Source organism: Falco punctatus (assembly GCF_963210335.1).
Source record: "Falco punctatus genome assembly, chromosome: 4".
Classification (NCBI taxonomy): domain Eukaryota; kingdom Metazoa; phylum Chordata; class Aves; order Falconiformes; family Falconidae; genus Falco; species Falco punctatus.
This window is the reverse complement of record NC_137583.1, coordinates 37,021,434-37,041,554: the sequence shown is the minus strand read 5'-3', so window position 1 is coordinate 37,041,554 and position 20,121 is coordinate 37,021,434. Positions and strand designations below refer to the sequence as shown.

General features: G+C 48.4%; 1 protein-coding gene and 1 long non-coding RNA gene across 2 annotated transcripts; one reads left to right on the top strand and one right to left on the bottom strand.

Annotated features, from left to right (window-relative positions):
- Positions 1–846: 846 nt before the first annotated feature.
- On the top strand, positions 847–12,948 carry ATP6V0C (ATPase H+ transporting V0 subunit c). Its single transcript, XM_080382859.1, has 3 exons — positions 847–1,219; positions 10,729–10,912; positions 12,120–12,948. Exons 1-3 carry the CDS (start codon positions 1,144–1,146, stop codon positions 12,322–12,324), a joined length of 465 nt encoding a protein of 154 aa, XP_080238985.1. The 5' UTR covers positions 847–1,143; the 3' UTR covers positions 12,325–12,948.
- On the bottom strand, positions 12,324–20,081 carry LOC308062027. The gene is made up of 2 exons (XR_013927444.1): positions 17,310–20,081; positions 12,324–15,765 (listed from the first exon to the last, which is right to left on the bottom strand). It is a non-coding gene; the product is annotated as an uncharacterized lncRNA (long non-coding RNA).
- Between the last annotated feature and the right edge of the window lie 40 nt (positions 20,082–20,121).

Below are 20,121 nucleotides of genomic sequence, written 5' to 3'. Positions count from 1 at the left end.
AGAAGGATAGGCTGGAGGCACTGGCCACCAATGTGCGAGGGAGCAGGAGACTCGCCAGGGAGAGGAGCAGGGGAGATGGGGAACGCCAGCGGGATGCTGCTGAGACCCCAGGAGAAGGTGGAGGGCAGAGGGTAGAGACCCCCAAAGGGTACCCCAAGCCACAAGGCCCCGTGGGTACAGCTACATCCCCCTTGGAGAGTCCATGGCAGGTCACCACAGCTCGGGGACGGGGTACACAGGGCACAAGGTACGGGGATGTGGCACGTGGCAAGCAGTGTGGGGGATGCGGCGCTGTGGACATGGCACACGGGGATGGGGCACGGCACATGGGACACTGGGCATAGCACATGGGACAGGGGACACAGGACATGGGACAGGGGATGCCGGGCGTGGCACACGGGATACGCCGCAGGGGACACGCCGGGGGGGCTCAGAGGGACCGGCGTGGGGACTCGGCCCGGCCAGGACCCGCCGCCACGTGGGCGGTGCCGCACGCTGGACACGCCCCTTATGCTAATGAGCGCTGAATCACGCTCGGCGGGACGCGGCCGCCGGGCAGGACTGAACCACCCGGGCGGAGAGGAGGGGAGGGCGAGTGGACGGGCGCAGAGCGGGGAGGGGGCGGCGCGGCCCAGCGCCACAGTCGCGACACGGAGCACGGGGGAGAGAGCGGTCTTCGCTCGTCCCGGTGGGGCGAGACCCGCCGCAGGACGGGAGGGGGATCCTACGTCGAGCGTGCGGGTGGAGGGACGGGCTGGCGCCCCCCGGCCGCACGCGCGTGGTGGCAACCGAGGGCGGGGCGGGCGGGCGGGGGTGGCGGGTCACGTGGCGGGCGGGTCGCCGCCATTTTGTCCTGCGGAGGCAGTATTTAGGGCGCCGCGCCCGGGCCGCCGCGCACTGCCGCCGGGACGGAGCTGCGTGCCGCCGCCCTCCGCTCTTCCGCCCGCGGCCGGCCCCTTCCCCTCCCCTGCGGTGCCTGCAGCCGGCCTCCGCCCCATCTGTCCCGTCCTTCCTCGTCTCCGCCATTTTGTGGCCGACCGCTGCCCGCGGAGGACCGGCGCCGCGGCGGAGCCCCCCGCCTCCCCCCGCCCTCTCGCGCTCCTGCTCCCAGCGGCGCCCCGGCCCGGCTAGGCCCGTGCAGCCATGTCCTCCGGCGCCAGCCCCGAGTACGCCTCCTTCTTCGCCGTCATGGGCGCCTCGGCTGCCATGGTCTTCAGCGGTGAGCACCCGGCCGGGGGGCGCGCCGGGGGCGGCGGAGGGAGCGCGGTCGGGCTCGCCGCGGGGGCATCGCGGGGGGGGGGAGGGGCAGACACCTTCGCCGCCCTGCTGCCGCCTCGGCGGGGCGGGATCCGCGGTGGCGGGCCCGGCTTGGCCGCGGGAGGCGGCCCCGGGACCGGGGAGGGCTACCCCACCCCTCCCCCCCCGCCCCCGGCTTCATCCGGGCTACCGGGGCGCGGCGGCGGGGGTCTGCGCGGGTGACGTCACCGCGGAGCCGGCCGTCGCCGGCGGAGCCCCCGCGCCCACGTGACTGCGGCGGTGCCGCCGCCCGGGCCGGCCCCGCGGGGGCGGCCGCGCCTCCCCGCCCCCTCCCCGCGGGGCCGCGGCCGGGCCCCCGGCGAGCCGGGCCTGCGGGAATGGGGGGGTCTTGCCGGCCAGAAAGCCGGTGCCACCACAGCCCTGGTAATGTGCGCCATGGCGTGCCAGGCCTGCTGCCGCGCCTCCCCCCCGGGGCTCGGTCCTGGGGGCGGTGAGCCCGGGCGGTGCTGCCGCAGGGCTCGGCCTTTGCGGCCTCCCCGGCCGGGAGGGTCGGGCTGCCTCTCCCGGGGCCGGGTGCGGTGCTTCTGCCACAGAACTAGGACAGTTGTTTTAAAGCGTTCCTTGGATAACGCAAGACCGATATTTAATGGGATTATTGAAACCTAGCTATGCAGGCAGTTCAGGCGTGGAATCAGCTTTAAAAAGGTTATTGACATTAAAAGGAAGTGATAGGCTCCTGACCTTCCCTTGGCAATGGGAGATGCATGAAGTACTGAAAAAGGGAAGCTCTTCTCCGGTGGCCGTCCAGCTGCATCTGGAATCAGGGAGCCTCAGTGCGGAGTAAATTGGGTCATTCTGTGGTATCCGCTCTCCCTGTTGGAGACTCTTCATGCTGAGACCCATAAATGCTGTTTTACACTAGAAGGACCATCATATGATGCCTTGGCTCTCTGGAATCCTGAGGGAACCTTCTGTAGAAAATGACTGCTGTTCTGACTGAGCACTTACTGTTTCCTGTTGGGTGCAGACCTGCTCTTCTGTTTGGGATGTAACACCGGCAAAGCTTCAGCTAGGTATTTTTTTCCAAATGCAAGTGCTACAGTAGCTAGGAATATGAGAACTAGAAACCGGTCTGAATTTTCTCTTCTGAGGGCTTAGCCGGTGCCTCTGCATGCATTAGCATATTGACTTGTCTTCATCTGCTGCCTAATTTAGCTCCCTGTTGAGGAATCAAAACGATCAAATATTGAATTGGCTGTAGCTTGAGTTGCATACGCTCATGTTGCTCGTGCTTGGAGACTGATGATAAAGTAGCCTCTGAGATGGTAGCTAGGTCTGCAAGGCAAATTTGTGGAAGCTGCTCTTGACTGATTAGTCTGGTAGATTAAACTGTGTAAATAGCTAAGTAGACAGTGGATCAAAACTAATATTTGAGAGGAAGCAGTCTGGTCATGCTGGTGTTGGCACCATTGCCTAGTGTCACACCAGCCATGTTCTTGGGATTTTTTTTGCAAATATTAAAGCCAAACACCTGACTGGCTTTTAGTCTTGTCCAGTTTGTAGGATGCAGATGTCCTGTGCTGAAGGCAATTAGGGCCTGCCACCTTGGAGCTGAAAGATTGTGTTTGCACTCAATGGGTAAGGATTTTTCAGGAAACAGTATGGCTGGAATGGTGTGGGAGCCAATGTTGGGACGACTGACTTGGCTAATGCAGATAATGGAGGAATAGACTGAGACCTGGTTACTTCTTGGAAAGGAACAGCCCACTCACTGCCTTTTGCAAAAGAGCAGCTATTAAAGTCCTAAATACTGAGCTTTCTTCCTGAGAAAGGAGTCACTGGATTCCTCTTGCAAAATCGAACTCTGAAGCAAAAGGACATGGTTGTGTGGCCTTTTAGACACTGGTTTTGATATGCGAGCTTCCTTCAGTGCAAACATCAGTGAGGGATGCAAACCTGAGGGAGCTTTTTGATAGGAATTCCAAGTGTTCCTTGGCACAACTTAACTGGAAATGAAGTGTTTGCTACAAGCTGTGGGTTTGGTAGCATGGTACTGTGGGATTGCAAGTTAAAGGGGAAGGCTTGAGTTGAGTAATCCAGAGTGAGTGCATAAGCTATATTGATGAAGGTTTGGTAACCATCATGTTGCTGCTGGTATATGACTGGCCCTTGATGCAGATTCTGTCAGATGGTCTTAATACTAGCAGGTCTAAGCCATGAAGCATTAGTCTTGCAAGGACCGATGTCTGTCTGATGGGTTCAGTCACTGGACAGCAGGTTATAGATACTGCTGGTGCAAAGTTTATTTCTTAGGTGTGAATGTTATCAAACTGCTTGATTCATGAAGTAGCTTTGATTTTTTTTTAAGACAATGTGGTAGAGGTGTCAATATAGCATAAACTAAAACTTGCAGTGTCATGTAGCTTTCCTTACAGAGATGTGACACTACAGCACGTTCTGATGTTAATTTAATATTAGTTATTGAAACATTTACCAGATTTAGAAGCAAGGAGCTAAGTCTGTCTGGACAAGCAGTGTAAAACTATGTAAAATTGTCCTAGATCAGTGTTTATTACTGTGGTGATAGTGTCTGGCTCATGCTGTATCTGAAGATCAGATTCTTGTGGAGCTTGTAGTTCTGAGACCTGTTTCTAGTAAACAGGTTCAAGTTCTATACTGTCCAAGCTAGTTTGATGTGAAAACAAGTGGCTTTATGTGGTACTGTTTGACACTCGAATGTGAACTGCTGATGGTAAATAGATAGCAGAACTTGTTCTGGTCAGCTAGTACTGCTGGCAGCTAGAAAGACTAAAGCAGGCTGCTGTGACCTTGGTCGTCTTCAAGCCTGCTTACTCATTTGCTGATTACAACTTGTTGTGATAGCTAAAGTTCCTTTATTTCCAATGTGTAAAACATGTGGCTGGCTCAGTGTCAGGTGCTGTTGAGTGAACAAATTATTGTGGCTTTTCCATGCCAAAATGAAGCAGCATAGTATTGGGCACAGCTGTCTGATTCTGCAGTTGCTGATGCTCTTTGTAGAAAAGCATGCTGTCCCAGGTGTGCCCCACGATGGGCTCCCTGATGTGGTAGGGAGTGTTACTTGGACCTGCAGTCTGGATGGATATTCAGTGCCTTCAGTACTGCTTCACTATCAGGCATCTGGAAGACTGCTAATGGAACTCTAGCCAGCAGTGTTATGGTTAGGCCTCTGTCTTGTTGCTGCAGAGCTAGCAAAATAACACCTTACTTTAAACTAGAGCTGCAGATAATTGTAGCAGTTGGTTAGCTATTAAGAGACCTCCATGGTGAAATTGCTGGCTCAGAGCATCTAGCTTGACGCAGCTGGCAGTCGTGTGCAGTCTGATTCTAGAAGGCATCATGACTATAAACAGCTTGTAGCCTTGAAGGAAAATTATACCGGTGTTTCCTGAAATACTGTCTCTTGAGGGGTGGGGAGTTGGTAGAGAGGAGAGCTGCTTCTCAGCAGTTGTAGACCTCATCCTAAGAGGAGCTTGCAGATTCCTTAGCTGTAGTGTGCAGGTAAAAGTGAAATGGCAGAACTGAGTGCAGCTCAGTGTAGTCTTCTGTTCCAGATCACTAGAGTACTTCAAAGGCCTTGTGGTACGGGCAGGAAAAATCAGTGTGTCAGATGTTTGAGGTACCGGACTGTCTACAGTAGAGAGACTAGCTTAAGCATTCATCCTTAATGGCAGGTAAATTAGTGGACTGTAAAGACATAAGTGTTGTATACCAGAAGTAAACCAGATAGGCAGTATTTTTACAGCTCTGTTAATTTAACAGAAGACATCTCAACATGGGCATTATTTCAACTTGGTAAATGGTAGTCTTGAATATCTGATAACCAGACTGAACAGCAATATAAACAGTTGGCTGTACAAAATCTGGCTTGAGCAGATATGCTGTCATTTGTACTGTGGCTTCCAGCTGTACCTGATGGGACTCCTGCCTCTTTCTGAAGGCACTGTAAATGACAAAGTCTGCAGGTACTTCCCCTTTGATGGGAACATTCAGGGCAGCAGTGGAGACAAGTTCCAGCTGCCTCAGGACCTCTTAGCCAACTTTCTTCCTTCCTTCCTAAAACTAGTCTCTTCCGTCTGTCCAAAGGCTGACTGATTTTGAGCAGTAGTTGGAAGCTGGAAAACTTTTCAGCCTGATCAGACTGTTCAGTGATTCTTGAAACAGTGGTTTCATAGAAGTGCATACTACCACCTGCTTGTTGTCCTCACCACACAGTAAGACATATAACTTGCTGAACTTGCTTCCTTGAGACTGTAAATCTTGTGAGCATGATGCTTCAAGTTAGTCTGGCTGCAGGTGTGTCTGCTGGATGCAGTCAGATGATCTTGGTTTTCCCACACCTCAGAAATGAGGTAGCGTAGCTGTGGCTGCCTCCTGGTGAGTGGTGTAAGCTGCTGTTGGACCAACTAAACAAAAAGGGCTTCTGCTAATGGTATAACAAATAGCTTTTGCTAGTCAGTACCTGGAGTGCAGTGGTCCACCCAGTCTGTAAAATGAGTCATCTTTGGGGTTGCAGGGGAACTTGGATGATACACAACAAGTAACTGGACTTTGCTGCTTGCAGAAGAGCAAGGCTGCACTGTGAAGTGTCAGCTGTACCAGCTTTAAAAAAAAAAAAACAAAAACAAAAGGCTTTGTGTGCTGTGCCAGACAATCCAGAGTACAGATTGCAGCAGTCTCAGCTCCTTGGGGCAGTTGACTGGTAACTTTTCTTTGGACTGCTACTATTGCAGCAGCTTCTTGAGGAACTGATAGACTTTTTAAGTTCTCACTTACTGAACATGAGTAAATGGCCTGCTAGCCATTGACTGGTTGATAATGCTGTAAGCTGACGGTCCTAGGCTTGTTTGAAATCCCTACACCCATAATCTAACACTCATAACATTGGGTAAGAACAAAAAGTGTGTCCTGTAATGGGTGTCTCAAAGATATTTTTTTCAAAGTCTACAACTTCCTGTAGGGCAGCTTAACCCTTCTGGTGTTACTGCTGGGGGACTGGCTATAGCCAACCTGCAGTGTGATCTGAATTTGCATAGGCTCCAGATACAGTTCTGCTAATGTGGTTGTCTCTTCTGTGGAGGTGCAGCTGGGCATAGCAACAGGGTTTTTCCACAGCAGCCATGGAGTATCCATTACTGTAATCGGAGGTAGAGCTGTGTTTGTGTTAAATGTGGTGGTGTGGGGAGGGGCCTTAGAATACCAGTGAGGAGAAGCCTGTTTCTTTGAAAATTCCCAGGTTTCTGTCGTGGCAAAGCAAGGATTGTACTTGACCTGGATATCACCTCTTAACAGTTCTCCAGCCACTTAACCTGCTCAAGGATGAACAGGCATTGGGGTGAATTGCCTGCTGTCTGTCTGGTTCAGAGGAAGCCTACTTACTGCAGAGGGCAGCCCATTTGATAATGGATTAATTTATAAAAGGCTCCGGATCTAAGAACTCATCCAGAATGGTCTCTCAGACTTGCTGTGATAGTAACCCATGGTATCTTAATTTGAAAGTTTGACCTGTGTTACTAGCTCACTTCCTAATGCAGGAAGAGGCTGCGTATTTAGTGCTGTGAAAATCTTTCCCACATTGCAGTGTGAAAATCTGCTTCTCCAGGTGGGACATGGGAGGAATCACAGGCCTAAATGGACCAAATGCCACCAGAGTGTGGCTCGTTCAAAACTTCTGTTCTTGGGCTAAGCATGTCTGAATGTGTTGCAACTGCTGAAACTGGATGCATGCAAATGCATCCTGTTGCATTCCCTGGCTTGAAGACTCCTGACAACGTGGTCACTGTCCATAGGTGCATATCTGTCTGCAGAGCTTTGCAGAACTGATGCAAGGCCTTTGGTAATAGCCTCTTTCTATATTGAGGGAGTGTCGCATGAGGTGACTTGCAGCTAACTTAGCTGCAAGATTAACGTTCTCTGTGCATGACCTTACTGAGCACTGTAACTATAGCTACAAAGGTTGGTCCTAATACTTGGTCTTGCACTTGATCTGAACAGCAGGCTGCTTGAGCAGTGACAGTGAGTATCGGAGGCAAAGCTGTACTGAAAGGTCCTGGCAGTGCCAAGACTACAACCGGTGTTCAGTCCTTACCGAAGCTATAGACTATATGGCAAGTTATTTTCTAGTTTGTAGTTCATCTTGCAGCTGCACAGCTAAAATACCTCTGCTAATGTTTTTGTCTCATAGAAAGTAACAGCTATGGTGAGGTGCCAGGCAAAATATCCACAGCCCTGTGGGAGTTTTCATCCCCAGGAGCAGTACTGTATGAACTCTGACTTGAGAGTTCAAGGAGTGACTCTACCGAAGTATTTCAAAATCCAGCTTTGAAACGGGCTTACTTGGGAGTAGTTGGTCTTGAGTGATGTATAAAGTAATTCCTCGGTATTATACCACCATTGAACTTTTAAATGGCACAGTTCCTGGTTATAGACTGGAATGGCTTCCTTCTGTGGTAAAGCTAGGTAGGCAAGGTCCTTCTCCAGCTGCCAGGTAAATGTTTTGATAGCTCAAAAGGGTACAGACACTGAGCTTCGTTGGTCTGTGTGTTGGAGGTAATGGAGCTGTATGATCTGAAGTAAATATGTGGAATCTTAGTGTGTAGCTGTGGTATAGCTCTTGTATCCCTTTCACTGTCTTCCACATAGATCTCTTCAAACCCTGTTCACTGAGCAGATTGTGGAAAACATGTCCTTCCGACTCTTGATTAAGGGTAATTAAATGTAGCATATGAAGCACATGTACCTCTCAGCAACTCTGAGCATTTGAAGCACAAGTCAAGATGTGCAGGAAGATAGACCTAGTGCCAAACAGCTCATGGTTGAACAGCTCTGCCATCAGATGGCTGTGTTGTGGTGGGGAGCAGATATAATCTTTGCCACTTGCACTGTAATATTGGGGTATTGACAGAGGTGTAAGGAGAACTTCTCAGGCTAGTGAAGAGCAGCAAGGTAAGATACTGGAGATGCTGCTGCAGGGGACTCCAGTTGGTCAGGATGCTGATAAAGACTTCCTTGGGAGCAAATGTGTCATTCTGTGAAGCTGTATGTGTAGCATCTGTGACTGTCCACCAGCGGGAGTGTAATAGGTCTTCGGGGCCATCTGAAAACTAGCTGCTGCAGAGTACATGTAGACTGTATTTGTTGATGTGTCTAGATCTAATTCGAGGCATAAGCTTTTGCCCGTTCCCTAGCATTGGATTTTAACAACTGGGAATTGACAAACTTCTGCTGATCTGTCCTTCCCCAAAAGCTTAAGCAGGCAGGCTTTCTGTAAGTGGATTACAAAAATCAGCTTCTGTAATCCATCACTGCATTAATTGCAACACCTTTAACTTCAGACTTGGGGGAAGTAATGACTGATCTAATCTTAAATAGTGAACTTCCTCCTAAGCCTGTTTCTGGAAAGGTTTAGAAAAGATTCAGGAACCACAAGAGAAGTGGCTTCTGCTAAATGCTACATAGCCAGTCTAGATAGCCTGAACCTTGATTCCACTTCCAGTCCTTAGAAGCTGTTTCATCCAACAGAAAAGATTCCTAATTCAAGTTACATCATTATCTTTCTGGTCTTCCTAGGGGCTAGACCTTTCAACAGTGCCATCACTGATACTGCTTAGCTAAGCCTGTGTGCTGCTTTCCAGGTTTGGCTTACATTTGCAGGTAAAAACCTGTCTTCTGTCTTGGCTTAGGCTTCCTGCTAAGCTGGATTCTGGTTCTGAATTGCACTGCACAGCCCTCTACCTCTGGCTCAGTGGCAGTCAAGGTTCAAGAGCTTTGCTAGTACAGAACCAGTTTGTAGTTGATAATGAGGTTTTCCCCTCAAGTTTTGTAACTAAAACTGAATTTCCTTCTGATAGTGGGGCTTGTGTTAGTGCAGTGGTGCTACCTTTAATCTTCTGAAGTTTAGTGCAAAGCCAGGAGGATTACTGCTCAATTCTTGACTGCTCAAAGATAGGCTTTATGTAAATGCTGAGGGAGAAGCAGGAAAGCACATATCCTAAGCCCTTTGAATACCTCCCAGCAACTCCTAGGCAGGTGTGCCATACCATACTTGGATGCTGGTGTAAGGCAGCTACATGTCTGTGTGGAACAAGCAGCTGTCCCTTGTAGAAATCTCAGTTTTTAAGCAGGTGGAGCAAACTTAAATAGTCTTTGAACAGTACAGATTTGAAATTCCTTTGGGTTTAATACTCTAACAGCCTTTTAGAACTGGCAAGAGCATTTTCATGCTGAATAAGAATTACCTTTGACTATCAGCCTGATGGTATCTGAAAAGGAGACAACCTGCCCTTCCACCTTGCAGTGCTGCTTCAAAGACTTAGTCCTGGATGGCTGTTCACCTGGGTATGACTTGGGTGATGGTGAGTGCAGTCCAGAGCTGAGTTTCTAGAGTACTCCAGAGCAAGGCTGGAAGGAAAGGGATCTTTTCAAGTACTTCCTAATCCTTTGATTTTGTTTTTGTAGATGTTTTGTGAGACTAGTACAAAGTTTTCAAGGCAGGATTTTTTGGTACAGTGCTTTGGGACTCTTCTAGCAGCTCTCCATTAGAGGTGATAAGCCCATGTTCTGCTGTGAAAACCAAGCTTTGGATTCCTGTGTTGGTCTCTGCATGTCAAGTGTTTACACAGGTGGTCAGCAAACCTTAGGGGTAAGGTGGTTATGGTCCCCTCTAATGTACAAGCCACTTTGTGGTTCCAATGGCTGGATTAACAAGTGTTTGGACCTGAAGCCTTCACAGGTGAGACTATTGACACATGAAGAGGGTGTCATTTCTCCAAGGAATGAAGTGCAGCAGTAATATGTGAGTTTGTTGCTATCTTGGTATGTGTCTCATGAAGCCAAAATGGCATGTTTAATCCCAGGTCAAAGCATAGGCAGAAAAAGATTCCTCTTGTGGAAGAAGGGGCCCCAGGAAGGTGACTTGTTAAATGTTAGGTGCATCTGAGAACTCGGCCCAAGTGGCTTAAAGCCCAGTTACTGTAAAACCTGGCTTTCAGCTGGGTTACATTCTGCTGTGGTGGAAAGACAAGTGTTGCTGTTTCCTTTGTAGTTGGGCTGGGTAGAGCCTCACAGTGTGGGCTCTACAAGGGCACAAGCTCTGAAGCAACAAGTTCAAATTTGGACCTTGGGTTTTGGTTGCTAAATGGGCAATTAATGTCTGCTGGGGAGTATATCCTGCTGTGAAGCTGGCTTAGGCTATTCTGTTATCAGTGTTTGAGCAGCACCTTTTTATTGATCTGGCTTTGGTCTAGGACTCTGGATAGGTCACTTCCCCATCTCTTGGGGGGATATTCCAGGCTGACAAACAAAGTAGTCAAGTGACCATGTTAGTTTTGGTTTGCACAATTCTTCCTTGTGCTGACTCAGCTGTTCTAATACTGCAGCCTAGTGAAGGAGATTATATTTGTGGATGTCTAATGCATTTTTTTTCTCTTCCAGCCTTGGGAGCTGCATATGGAACGGCAAAGAGTGGCACGGGTATTGCAGCCATGTCTGTTATGAGGCCTGAGCTCATCATGAAGTCAATCATCCCTGTTGTCATGGCGGGTATTATAGCTATCTATGGCCTCGTAGTGGCAGTCCTTATTGCCAATGCCCTCTCACCTTCTATCACACTATTCAAGTAAGTTGCTGCATCTGCTGGCTTTAAGTTTGTTCTGTCATATTTTGATGCTGCTCAGTGAGTGGATTTTGCTCAAGACCCCTGGAAGGACTGTCAATGCTAAATGCTTCTAACCTGGGCTTAAGAGTGTGGGCTGGATTTTAGCTGTCCTACCTGTTGCCTTAGCCTCAGTGGGAGTGCTGCCTGATTAGCTTGCTGTATTGGCTAACAGATCAGACATCCCACTGCTAGAGATAATGCAGTGGTTTATTGAGAGAAACAATGTACAGCCAGTACTGGGATATGCTTCTTTCATGGTGCCAAATTCTAGAACTGGTATACACAGGTCTTTCCAAGACTATAATCAGACTGTCTAAATAGTTCTCCTGTTGCCTGGGAGATGCAAGTGAATAATTAATATTGCTTGCTGTCTTATGTGCTGGTAAATCAATCCTCAAGCTATACATCAGGCCTCTATGCTAGCTAGTCTGAAACTTAATCTGCTCTAGGCTTTTGAGATTAGCTGGAACTGGCTTGATTGAGACCTCTGAATAAAACAATGCTTCTGAGGTCTTAACAGATACCTGTGTCACTGTACAAGCTATAGCTGAGTAGTGTGGTTGGTCTAATAAGCCATGACCTAAGAAACAGCAGGTACAAATGCTCCTTTGCAGTTTACTTGGTGGCCAGATACTGATAAGGACTGCTCCTTGGGTACTGCTGCCTGGAAAAGCAGACCATTCCTGTCAGCTCTTGCAGTGCAAGATAATAATAACTTGGATGTGCTATGGCTGTATAATAATGTTGCTAAAGGTGGGAGGCAAAAAGCAGCTAGTAACGGGCTACACAGTGCCTTGGGACAGGCATTACTGCAAGCACTAGCCCATGTGTCTGTAGTAAGTACAGCTCTGGTAGCATGTTAAACCTGCAGCTGACTGAAGTGGCTACAGACAAGCTGGTGGACCAGTAGCTTAGCTTAGTGTATGAACCATACTGGAATGTCAGCTGAAGACCTGGCATAACTGCCCATTTTGAGTATCAGAGCTAGGAGGCTCAGGAAGCATCTGCTTCTGAGATACTGTGCTTGCTTAAGAGTATAGAAGCTCCTTCTGCAGGAAAGTTTTACTCTAAATGTTAATTATTCTGGGGGGTGGGGTGGAGCTAGCCTGAAGTTGAAGGGTTGGTGTGCTGTTGCTTGCTACTGAAACTCTTTTCATCTCTCCTACAGGAGCTTTCTTCAGCTGGGTGCTGGCTTGAGTGTGGGCCTCAGTGGTCTGGCTGCTGGCTTTGCCATTGGCATTGTGGGTGATGCAGGTGTACGGGGAACAGCACAGCAGCCCAGGTTATTTGTGGGCATGATCCTGATTTTGATCTTTGCTGAAGTTTTGGGTCTCTATGGCCTCATTGTTGCCCTTATCCTCTCCACAAAGTAAATGTCATGGTATGATGTAAAGAGATGTAACAAATCCACATTTAAAAAAAAAAAGCTCCAGAATGAAAATGGTCTCTCCAATGTGTACAGTTGTCCCAATTTGGTAGTTGATCTCTTGTAAATGCGCAATGTATGTTAGTGACTTGTCTGTCCTGTGTGTACTTCAATATTAAATTGGATGGGCTGCTCCAAGCCTACTGCATGGCTTGGGGTGGCCTGTGTGCAATTTTCCACCCATTGCTGTTAGTACTTTATGTATAAATATGAACTAGAAATGTAATTTTTTCTCTTCACTGGATGTTTATTTATAAAAGACTTGACATGTTCATACATCTATGGAGCAAGGATTTTCAATTTCCCATGCTATATATTAATCTTATATATAGGTAGATTACACTGTGGGGTCAATTGTAAGTGCAGAGAATTCCTTGGATGTAACTTTGATTCTAAAGATTGCTGTAGTGTCCTGGTATTGGAGTATGAGAATTTTGTGTTTTATTACAGCAATTGTCCGAAACACTCCTGTGTTTCAGTAGTAATCGCGTATGCTCCGGCATCAGAGTCGTGCACCCAGTGTTGGGTTACAAACTTATACCATGTTTCCAAATAAAACTTCCTCACTACATTGCTGTAATGAGTCCTCTGCCTCTGATTTCATGCTTTTGCTGCTCCTTTAGGAAGAGGAGGTGTTCCTTCAAGGGGCAGGCAGGTTCTTGAAGTGACTGAGCACCATGCAGCAGTGATGCTGTCATAACTGTTAAACTGTTCCCTCTTTCTCCTGGGCCAGTAGTGATGCTGTTTCCAGCTGCTGCCCACAGGCAGTACTCATGGTGAGGAGGAATTGCAAGGCTGTTGCAGTGCTGTGCTCACCCTGATCAAGCAGTACACCTTTGCTCTGGCACATGGTAATGCCATGTAATAGGCTGTGCAACATGGCCTGAGCAGACAGAGTCAGGGAGCAAGGGTGCGGGCTTCAGCATGTGACAAGGAATAGGAGCTACTGAAGAGCCTTTAGGCAGCTTGTTATGGTGATGGCTCTGTGGAAACTCAGCTGGTTGGAAAGCTGCACTGTTAGCAGCAATTGTCTGAAGTAACTAAATGATAGTGTCGTCAACAAAACTGGTTCACTCAAGAACTCATTTTTTTAACTAGTAAATCAGAAGTGTTTAAGCTGAGAAGTTATGTTCTCATAGGTAGTGAATGCTGTAGCCAGGTTCTCTTGTGGGGATTTGTGTTGCAAAGCAATGCTAAAGCTTATATGGGAAGTGTATGTTGGACCCCTTCAGATTAGAGCTTGTTCCAGATTGCCTTTGGGAAGTTAAGGATCACCTTAATCTTTGTTGTGCAGTTTGGAGAGCTGCTCAAGCTCTACCCTTTTCAAGCCAAAATGTTACTAAAGACCTACTGCTAGTAGCATCTTTGTGATCAGACTAAACTGAGGAATCTGGAGTGATCTGTCAGAACATTTTCTGTCACCATACTTGGGACTGGAGATGTGCTGGTGGTGTACATGCATTTCACCCATGTGCCTGTGCAGCAAACAAGTCTGATGTAAGTGCCATGAAGAGCTATGGTCAGAGCAGGAAGAGTTCACCGAAACTGTTTGGAGCATCTCGCCTGGCAGGAGCATTCATGGGCCCAGGCCTGGTGGCACCTCATGCACCTTCTGGGTAGCTGGTCTCCAAACTGGGGACCATTCAGGAGACTTCAGCTATGAGCCAATTGTTTTGCTAGTGTATATTTTCACAGACTTTTGTGAAGGTGTAGTTTTAAATATTGCTGATTGTCAATAATTAATTGGCTTATTCTGTTTGCTAAGAAACTCATTGTCTGCATTCATTTATAGGCTTTCAGCTGCTTGGCTTCGGAGTGAGCTGTACTGCTGGTCTTGTGTTTCAGAAGGGCTTTTCTTCACAGCAGTCTGGGCAGTGGTGGTGCTTGGGCTGTAGAGGTGTAAGCTGACTTAAGGAAAATCCTGGATGCCTGCTTAACCATTGCCTGGGATAAGGGGAAAAATTCCCGATCTGAATTGTGTTGGTCATTCTTCAGCAGCAGTAGATTCTAAACTTCTGAATTAGGCTTTACGCAGGGGTCAAACATGTATGGAAACTGTAGCATAATTCTCTCAGCACTGATTGCAGTGAATTCTTTCCCAGTATTTCCATGTAGTCTGATAGAGCTTGCAGCTAGGAGTGGGGTGAGTCACAAATTCAGGCTCTCTAGAAAGCATGTGCCACATTGCAGTTCTGGTGAGAAGTGTTGTATTTTGCTTTGTGTAGCAGAACAGGAGAAAGTCATGGCTGGGGCTGCAAATATGTTTTAAGATCTGGTTTTACCTTCTTTAAGGGGAACCTGCTGCCAGCCTTGATTTTTGTCAATTTACAGTATGGGCAAAATGCATCTAAGAGAGCAACTAAATGCTGATGGTAGTGCTCGCCTCTAAGAGAAATAAGCAGCGTGAAGGCACTGGTCTATAGGAACTCTTTAAGATCCGATTGTACCTTGGGTGACACCTTGCAGAAGGCAGTTACTAGGCTCAGGGTGGTGATGGATACTTACATCACCAAATGCAGGCAAAATTCTATTGATGGCATTTTTGTTCACACCTTGGAACATCAGGCATTTCTCATTAATACATAAACCCACGTAAGTCAAGAGAACAGAGCATAAAACAAAGGCTGGGGTTAGCATGTGGAGGTGGAGGATTGCTTTGCACTGAGTACCTGCAGATATGCCAGGAATAAAACTAACAACCTGAGCGTGTTGCCTTGGCCAAGCATTTTCTGACAGCGATGCTCCAGATCCTCATTGATGACTCCCAGGTGAAAACTCGCATTTCAAGTCCTTCACTGATGCACTTGCATCAGCAAATTGCTCAAGTGATTCAGGGCATTAAGAAAATAAAGGACCTTTTGGTTCTTTTCCTTCATTTACTGATGGCAGCATGCTAGATCAGAGTGCAGTCCCATCTGGCAGGGATTGACTTTTTATTTGGTTTGGAAGAGAACAGGCAGTCTCAGAGAGTAAAATGATAGACTCTTAGAGTTCCTGATGAAAAGAGGTGGCGTCTTCTGGCACATAAATAGTCCTCTGTAACGTGGCAGATTGCGTGCCTGTGAGTGTGCACTGCAGAGTGAGTCAGCCCTGCAGAGAGAGAATGGAGCAGGGTGGCTCTGCAGCAGCAGCGGAGGGTAAATGTCCATTAGCAGTCAGTTCAGGCCAGGTGAGGTTAAGGGATGCTGCTTGCATAGATAATGCCTTCATAGAGCTTGCTGACCTTTCTCTTTTAACTCTTTCATACTGGCGCTTTTTCCAAAGGCTGCAGATCAAATTTTTTTGTTCTTTTTCTTTTACTGCTCTGTTGGAGAAGCATTTTAAGCAGTAGGATTTTATCTGCGCTTGCTCTTGCCTTGGGAGACCTGGTTTAGAGAAGTGTAGTAACCTGGAAAAGTAAATAAGCTTTGAGGAAATAAAAACCTCATTAAGAGAAACTGATCCCAGAAACTAAGCTGCTGCTTTCAACTACAGGGTAGCAGCAGATCTAATGAAAACAACTCTCAATAAACCTTGTTACTTCTGCAGTCTAACCATGGGGTTCTTGATTTTGTGGCTTTTTACATCCAGCCTTACTGTACAAACCACCACTGTTCTCAGGTGTCTCTGACACATGGGACTTACTTGCCACCATTGTGTTAGCGTATCTCTTTCTGCTCTACAGGTATTAACCATCTTTATCTCTTGACATAAATTAAACCCAGAGTAAGTCTGCCCAGTGCCACCACTTATCCTGGAGTGGAAATCTTCTGTCTCAGGGTCAAAGGATTGTGTCCCAAAAAGCTTCTCCATTTTTGTTCCTGTTGCTCACTAATGAATGCTGTTCCTTTTCTCTGCAAGCTACGCTTCATTTAGCTCCCAAGACAGCCACAGCTTTGCAAACTGGTATCTCTGAGTTTCTCTGGAGCGTATCACAGTGCCAAAGCATGCAGAAAAAATCCTCCCCCAACCTTACAGTGTGTGAAGCCTGAAGCTTTCCTAGGGGCCCAACTGCAGGGTCCCAAGTGACTCCCACAAGGTACCTACAGACAGTTGATGGTTCTCACTGGCCTGTGAGACTGTGAGGTGGGTAGCAGGAGGGCAAGATGCGGTTCCTGGAGAATCAGTGGCTTGTGTTTACCATCTTTCTTTCGCTGAGGGGACGAGATGCACTCAGCACAGGCTCAAGTCCTGGCTCTTCTGAGTTTACCAAGGGGATGCTGGTTGCTACTTCAGTCCTGGACCGTTTTTTTGGCACTTTGAACTGTCCTGTCTGTGCTCTTAGATCTGTGCTTTCCTCCTTCACCTTTGGGAGAGGGTAAAGGGGTGACCTCAAGTGGCAGAGAGCAGATACGGCCACCTACACCTAATGGTTTTGTCTGCCTAAAGTAGGCTGACGACAAACCTTAGGAAATCATGTATATTCCCAAGATCAGCAGTGTGTTCTCAACTCGTAGATGTGAACAGCCTCCTGGCTGTTGTGCACATTAGCACAATTTCTTAGATCTCTTTGTGAATCCACATGAAAAACTAGAAGCCAAGGCAGCATCTCCACAAGTACTTCAGTTGGCAGCAGTGCTAGGATAAACCCTCCCTCTGGACATCTAGACCTTCTTTCACATCTGTAGCATGCACTCCCCCTGTTTCTCCCAAGTGTGCTGGTACAACTTCTCACACTGCCAGGCAGTGAATCTAATTTGGGAATTGAACCAGGTTAAAAATAACTTGACCTGAAGAAAAAAATGTTTGCTGAAGAAAATGCAAGTGAAACTACAGCATGTGATTCCCTCAGCCTGTTACTGGGGCAGTAGAGAGATCATGCAATTAATAGAGTGTGCAATTATCGGTGACACAAGACAGGGTTAATTTGATACTAAGAAAGGAGAACATCCAAAGGGAGTAAGACTTAAGCAAGACAGATACATGACATAAAGTTGGGCTGAGTGAACATACCTGCAGCACTGATGAGGCAAATTTCCATACCTTTCACCTCAGCACGGCTCTTCTGTTCTTCCCAGAGCACAGAGGGAGGTCTGGGCCATTTTCCAGTGTTGTGATTCAGTGGTATGCTTCAGGGCTTGCAGCCTAGAAGAATGTATCTCTGTCACCGAAGCGTTGGCAAAGCTGTGTCCGTGGGGTGGACCTTGTGGCAGGATCTCATACAGTGGATGTTACTATCTTTAAGTATTTGCATTTACCTAGCTGTCTTATCCAGTATCAAGTTTCTGCCACAAGTCCATTAGTTTGTACATTCATACAAAAGTGCCCTGGTTTGGCCACAAACCAGGCAAAATAAGGCCACAAACAAGGCAGTTTGGGTGCTGTGTATTCCTTTTGACATCTGAATTCAGTTTAGCAGCTTGGGAGGGTACTTCCTTCCTCACTGTCATTTGCTCAAATAAACAGGCCTGAGATCTGCTTTTAGGATTCATTTTCTAATCTTTTGGGTTTGGAGTCTCCGCCACTTCACTTGTACTGAAGCCACATACCATTCCCACTAATGTGCTGTTGGGTGTCCCAGACATGCGTAATTTCAGCCACAATGAGGGAAACCTGCCTGAAGCCGTTTTTAGCCTCAAATTCCCAAGAAAGTGCACATAGTTTTCCTGGCCTCGACTAACATCATTCCCAGCTCTCTGTTTCAGGGGCCTTTGCCTGGCATTCTGCTGTTAATAAGAGGCAGTTTGTAGTGTGGACAAGCACTGACATCATGGAATGTTAAGTACAGCATAAAATCTCATTAAAATTCAATTCCTGGCCGGATGGTGATGTTATGTTCATGCACAATTACATTCCCCGTGATTTATCTTTTCTTGGTGTGATTAATCAGCAGACCCTCTATCAGCACCGTGCCTAGGCACAGACCTTGATGAGACACTTGACTCTCTCTGTGATACCATGGGACACCAAACAGGATAAACCTGTGAGTGAGTGTGCTAAGTGGGCTGCTGCAGCACACAGCAGTCTGTGGAGCAAAGAGGACGGAGGGGAAATGGAAGCATCTGCCAGCAGATGTTCAGGAGTGTTGAGGATGCTGGCTTTAATTTAACAATGCATAGTTCTTGCCTTTAACATTTTGGAGATCGGACATTGTTGCCCTTCTGGCCACGGAGACTGCAGGGCCCTTGGTGGCACAGCCTGCTGGAGAGAAAAGGCAGGGGCCTGGCTGTAGAGCGCAGAACAAGCTTTTCTGTCTTCCCTCACAGGCTACTGCTGACTTGTCAAATGACTTTAGGAACCTGCCTACAGCAATGCTGTCAGCTTGGAAAGTAACATTCAACAGATATAATGGCTTGCCGGTCTAGGTTGCGGTTAACTTTTTTTTTTTCCCCCCTGTAGCTGAGACTGAGAAAGGAACGCTGAAGGGAGAGTTCCAGAAACTTTACTTTGCCTGAGCCAACCGTTGAAATTTAATTTTGTTAGTGTAATTATTATTGTGCCCAGCCAGATTTCTGAGCAGCTATGTGCTTTGCAACACTTGTCTACCAGCTTTCAGGGCCAAGGATCAGCTGGTCCTTTGTGACAGGGCCATTCAGCATACCTGGGTCTGCCTGGGGTTGTCATTCAAGAAGTAAATAAAGCAAAAGTAAAAGCAAAACCTGCATAGTGGATGCAGCCTGCTGGCCCCCCACAGGTATGGCGTGTGTGCTGTCCCATGCACGTGCAGCGTGTCACAAAGCAAGCAGAGCAGTTCCTCCAGGCAGAATCATTCCCCAGAGAGGAGCAAGTCCACCATGGCCATTCAAACCAAGGTTACTTATTCACAAATTCACAGAATTACAAGTCATTAGGAACCACTAATTCACCTCCCCTGACCTCTCAGGCCATTCAGCTTTGTCTGATAAAAAGTAATGTTTCATGGGTAACACTTCTTCCAAAAAGTAATCAACCCATAGGCACGCGACAGGGCTGCCCAGCCAGCACTGATGGTGCTGGTACAGGAGCTGCATCATGGCTCACTAAGGGCTGCTGGGTTGGTCCTTGGCTGAAAGATACCAGATAGTAGTGAACTTGTGAGGCTTGAGCTTACTCTCATCTGTCCTGGGGCTGACCCTTAGGACACAAGTCACTCCCCACTGGCATCAGACCTTTTCAAGTGCATTTCATCAGCTCCGTGTTACACACTGTGGTGAAACACCAGTGTATGCTGCCACCAGCCCCCTTGGAGGCTCCAGTAGGGAGCGTTATCACTTCTGTTTTAACGCACAGGGTGAATAAACCAGATACTGAAAGTAAATCCCCCAAGATGCTCGCTGCAAGTAGGGAGGGCTGCAGGCCCGGGGTCCTGCACTGCATGCTTCTAGCGGTCCAAGCAGGAACCTGGGCCTGCAGGGCAGAGGGGCCTGCCACCCTCCCGCCTGAGGCGGCCAGGCCAGGCCACAGGCCCTGCGGACAGCGTGAGCCAGCAGAATACCGCAGCCCGAGGACAGCCGGGGAAGGGAGCTTCTTCACCGCCGGTTCTCCTTCCCCTCCGGCCATCCAAGCAAGGTCGTGGCGGCGGAGGACAGCGGGGCCCGCCCGCTCCCCTCAGCCGAGCAGCCAGTCAGCCTCTGCGCCGACCTCCTCAAGATGGCGGCGCCTGCCCCATGATGGCGGCTGCGGGGGTCACGTGCGCGGGGAATCCAAACACGTCACCTGAGCGGCCTCACGTGACCGGGAACCAGCGGGGCAAGGGGGGGCCGGCCCCGCCCCGCCCGCCCCGGCCCCGCCCCGCCCGCCCCGGCCCCGCCCCGCCCGCCCCGGCGGCCCCGCCCCGCCCGCCCCG

Excerpts from the sequence above, each read along its gene's own strand:
- ATP6V0C (XM_080382859.1), top strand. The coding sequence starts at position 1,144 with ATGTCCTCCGGCGCCAGCCCCGAGTACGCCTCCTTCTTCGCCGTCATG. Across the intron at positions 1,220-10,728 it reads GGCTGCCATGGTCTTCAGCG|CCTTGGGAGCTGCATATGGA; the intron begins GTGAGCACCCGG and ends TTTCTCTTCCAG. Across the intron at positions 10,913-12,119 it reads CCTTCTATCACACTATTCAA|GAGCTTTCTTCAGCTGGGTG; the intron begins GTAAGTTGCTGC and ends TCTCTCCTACAG.